At 40.1% G+C, this 4,234-nt stretch overlaps 1 protein-coding gene across 1 annotated transcript; it reads right to left on the minus strand.

Annotated features, from left to right (window-relative positions):
* Positions 1 to 479: 479 nt before the first annotated feature.
* slc25a17 (solute carrier family 25 member 17) lies at positions 480 to 3,939 on the minus strand. Its single transcript, XM_080906069.1, has 9 exons — positions 3,725 to 3,939; positions 3,238 to 3,298; positions 3,077 to 3,143; positions 2,773 to 2,924; positions 2,459 to 2,575; positions 2,196 to 2,344; positions 1,798 to 1,893; positions 1,573 to 1,661; positions 480 to 824 (listed from the first exon to the last, which is right to left on the minus strand). The coding sequence occupies exons 1-9, from the start codon at positions 3,776 to 3,778 to the stop codon at positions 671 to 673; spliced, it is 939 nt and encodes a 312-aa protein (XP_080762195.1). The 5' UTR covers positions 3,779 to 3,939; the 3' UTR covers positions 480 to 670.
* Positions 3,940 to 4,234: the final 295 nt, after the last annotated feature.

The raw sequence follows: 4,234 nt of genomic DNA on the forward strand, positions 1-4,234 counted from the left end.
TAAAAACTATACCTGCCACCAGGTCATAATAAAACTGCTGCTTAAAATGTTTGTTTGCTGAGGGCCATTCCAAACCAAGCCTGTCATCTGAATCAAACACATCCATGTTGAAAGTAGCTGTGTTAATAAAGCTTTGGTTTTTAACATGAATTCTTGTGCTTACGTTTTTCTAATTGCCTCTTAAAATCTTTGTATCCACACACTCATCTTTTTTATTCTGCTGCTGGTAAACAGGAAGTTATTCCTACAGTTATTCCTACAGTCAGGTCCACCAAGGATTTTCTATTTGTGCTTCTAAAGAGATGAGTCAATGCCGTAACCCAGATCTTGGTGCTCTCTTGTGTCTATGGATGACTTGGAGACAGAACCCAGAGAGACAGAAGAACTTTTCTGATTTGGCTGTTTCCAAAAAACACCCAAAACTTTGCACTTCTCATCTTCCACATAATCAAACATTACCTCTTTACCTATAAATTCCCAAAGGACTCTTTAGTTTGTAATGTTTTATTGGATGGCTTACGCAAGTTACAGTTTCACCTTTTTAAAAAAGTGACTGGTGTCCAGGCAGGTGAAGCCCCCGTCACTCATACAGTCTGTCAGCAGTGATTTCCATTGCTCATCTGTCCTTTATTGTGGTCAAGTGTGCAGGATTGTTAAGTGTCTTTGTAAGCTAGCGCCTCTTGTAGTGGTTGTTGCTCAGTCCCATCACTCTGAAGGTGCAGCTTGCGATCTTCTCGTAGAGAAGGAACATGAGAGCAGCAGTCAGCACCGTCTGCAGCAGTTTTGCTTCAAGGCCTTTAAAAAGACCCAACATGCCATACTTCCTACAGAAGAAAACCAGCATGAAAACGTTAAAGAACAAGAGGTGAAAGAGCAAAATTATTAATATTCAGTAACTCAGATGATACATCACGAGGGCCCAGTGATGAATGCCCATACTCCATATAAAGCATACTCCCTAATTCATAAGGTTCGATCAAGGAATTAAACCAGGGATTATTTGCTTGTTATGCTGGATATAATTAATCTAATTGTTAAAATATAAATGCAGAGATTATTCAGTGTGTTTTCCTGATGAGTTCTCTAGAGTCTGATTGTACAGTTAGTTGTATATAATTATTACAGATGTGTATGGTAATGCATTTGCAATGGTTTCTGTTGTAAATAAATAAAAAAAAATAACGCAAAAAAAACCAAACAAACAGAGCAGCTTCTGTATGCATACAGATTTTTTTAAATACCAAATGGAGCTATTTTTTTCATCTTGTTCTTCATAGTAATTCTAACCCATGTTGCCTAGTATGCTCTGTTTAAATGCGGTCACCCAAAATCAAACAGATTCTAATGTGGATGTAACAAAACCCAAAACCATATTTGGGGTTCCCATCCAGCCATTTTCCTCTCCTTATCCAATTCAATCACCACTTTTTCATAGAACGACAGCCAGACACAGGCAAAACCTCAGAGAACACGCTAGTCAGATGGCGGCTTCAAACCCAGGACCTTCTAACCCATATGTCATGGTGGCAATTTGCACTGCAAGTATGTTAATATGCGTGTGTAAACACTTACCTCACCCTGTTGACCAGCAGACACTTTATAGTTCTGAGACTGGACAGCAGCTTTGACTTCTCTGTCGATGTGTTGTTGTACTGTCCAAACTGTGGTGATTGAACAAAAAAGAAAAGCATCTCTGAGATTAATGTTTTCTTTGTTACAGGTTCATACATTCACAAATCTAGCTACTAAAAGATTATATGTGTCACTTTAAAAGTGATCAACAGAATGCAGACATACCCTAAGAATGGACTGTATAGTCTGCAGTGGGTATGTCACAGTGGTGGCGATGGCTTTGGCGATGGCCCCGATCACAAAGACCTCCAGTGATGACAGCTTTGGGCAGAAAGAAGAACCTGAATCTTTTGTGTATCATCAGAGGAACAAACGTATCCCAAAGGTGAAAGTTTTGAGTTCAGATGACCTCAGTAACAGGTGTAGTTTAAAGTTTTACTCTGCCTATCAGATTTTCCTTAGCTAATAAACATACCAACAAACGCTGCGGTAGTGTCCAAAAAAGTCTCAAAACGTGGTGTTCAAAAGATCAGGGAACACATGCAGAGCCACTGAACAAATCATGTGAACAGAATTACCAACCAGACAATGTCTGCATACTTCCCTTCCCTTTTCTTACTCACCTCCTTGGGAATGCCTCTCCTCAGCTGCCTCTTCAGGCCCTCATAAATCATGAATTGGATAGCGGGGTTTAGCACCAGCAGCAGGGACGGGAAGGTCCCGTTCCACAGTGCTGCGATGCCCTCGTCACGGATGATCTGCACAAATGCATCTGCAAAATCAAAACAATTTGGAAACAAACGCGCGAAAGAGAGAATTTGTAGTATGCACATGTGTAGAAGGTTTGCACAAATACTCATTAGAAGAAAAATGTAAGGTCATTTACCCAGAATCCCAGAGTAGTTGGTGGGATGGATGTCTTCATTGTGAAACTTAGAGCCCTGGAGCTTCAGTCTGGTATTGACAACCCACAAAGGGGTGGTGACAAGTACATTTACAACCCCTGGAGAGACAAAGAGGCAGATGAAATTGAATCTTTACTACCGGTTTCAGCATTTAGAAATGTAAATAATGTAAACTGGTTTTATACACTGTGCAGAATAGGCTACTAAATAGGAGTTCACGCTAGTCATTCTTAGGACAAAGGTATGAGGGACTCGTCTGAAATTAGATGGCAGATCTTGCCAATGACCACCTCACCTGCTGCGATGCCTATGATCAAGTCAGTGCTTGGTGCTGACTGTTTTCCTTTCAGCCAGCTAGCCTTGAGGCAGTGGAAGCAGTAGAAATAGACAAAGTTGGAACAGCACAGGCTGCAGATGACAGGGAACCAACCTCTATAGGGTGCCAGTCTGAATTAGGGGGCAGAGGTAAACACAGGAACACATCTTAGCAGCCTTCTACTGCTTGAAAGACTGTATTTTGATGTTTGAGGGGATGCGTGCAAATTTATTAAAATAGTTTTGGCTTGAAACACATTGAGATTTTCACTATTTATACTCACAATCCTTCCTCTTTCACAATTTCTGCCAGAATGGCTGGAGTTGATTTGGCTTTCCTGTTTTCATCCACTGAACACAAACAGATGGGGATTTTCTTTCAGTAAAAACAAAACAAAAAACCCCAAAACTTTTGGAAATGAGACTGTGATTTCTGCTCTCTTACCCTGGAGCCGTAGTCTGGCAGTATCAAGAGGGAAGAACACTGTCATTGCAGTCACACTTCCCTAAAGGGGCAACAGTAAGAAATCCATGGCATGCCATTTTTTTGACATATGGAACAAATCCTCGAATGAACCCCATATAAAAATCAAGCAAGTTACAGGAACATACATGTAAACGGTTTAAAATGCACACTAGGATCTAAAATAAGACGTTTTATATATGATTGTTATTCAGTATTCAATTCGGTGCGTATAATAAGTTACACGTACATAAACATTTCGCCGAATAAAGAGGTTATTATTATTGTAAACACTTCCACATTTACAGCTACATTATCTACTATTTATTGTTTTTGGTAAAGTTGGGAGTGGAAATTGTTATTTTGAACTGAGCTCTGTTTGGATAAAGCATATAAGAAGTGACGCTACAGCAACTCCCATTTGTGACTTAAAATTAAGCAGCGCATACTGAAACTAAGATCAACTTACCACTGCTCCTGAGACAGCATGAACCAAACTCTCATACGAGAAAACCTCGCTCATTGTCACCGCCAAATTGAGTCTGTTACATTCAATAATATTCAATATTGCCTTGACAGCCTAATAATTATTATTACAGCCTCCTTTCTCTTGCTAGCTGTTCTTGTTTGCCTCTCTCTAATAAACAGCTCGCTTCCTCGTTTCAGACTCGCGCGATGGCTTTAGGGAAATGTAGTTCTCTTCGCCCTACACGTTCCTGTTTGAACTTCAGGATTTCCTTACAGAGATTGGATAAAACCAGGGGTGATTTTAGCCCATTTTTGGGGTTGCTTCAGCACCCCCGAAATGAATCAAAGCACCCCCAAATATTTCTTACTTTTTTGACAATACTTGCTACTACACACTACTAAAAATATAAAAAAGCATGCAGTACTTGGTTGAGATGTAACATTTTAACAACAAAAGTATAGATACCCCCCCGTCCCAAAATGGTTTGTTCCAGTTCGGCTCTCACCTACT

This window comes from Rhamphochromis sp. 'chilingali', assembly GCF_963969265.1.
Source record: "Rhamphochromis sp. 'chilingali' genome assembly, chromosome: 15".
Taxonomy (NCBI): Eukaryota; Metazoa; Chordata; class Actinopteri; order Cichliformes; family Cichlidae; genus Rhamphochromis; species Rhamphochromis sp. 'chilingali'.

Coding starts and splice junctions, on each gene's coding strand:
- slc25a17 (XM_080906069.1), bottom strand. CDS start 3,778: ATGAGCGAGGTTTTCTCGTATGAGAGTTTGGTTCATGCTGTCTCAGGA. Junction 3,299..3,724: donor ATGCTGTCTCAGGAGCAGTG/GTAAGTTGATCT, acceptor TTGCCCCTTTAG/GGAAGTGTGACTGCAATGAC. Junction 2,925..3,076: donor ATTGTGAAAGAGGAAGGATT/GTGAGTATAAAT, acceptor CCCCTAATTCAG/ACTGGCACCCTATAGAGGTT.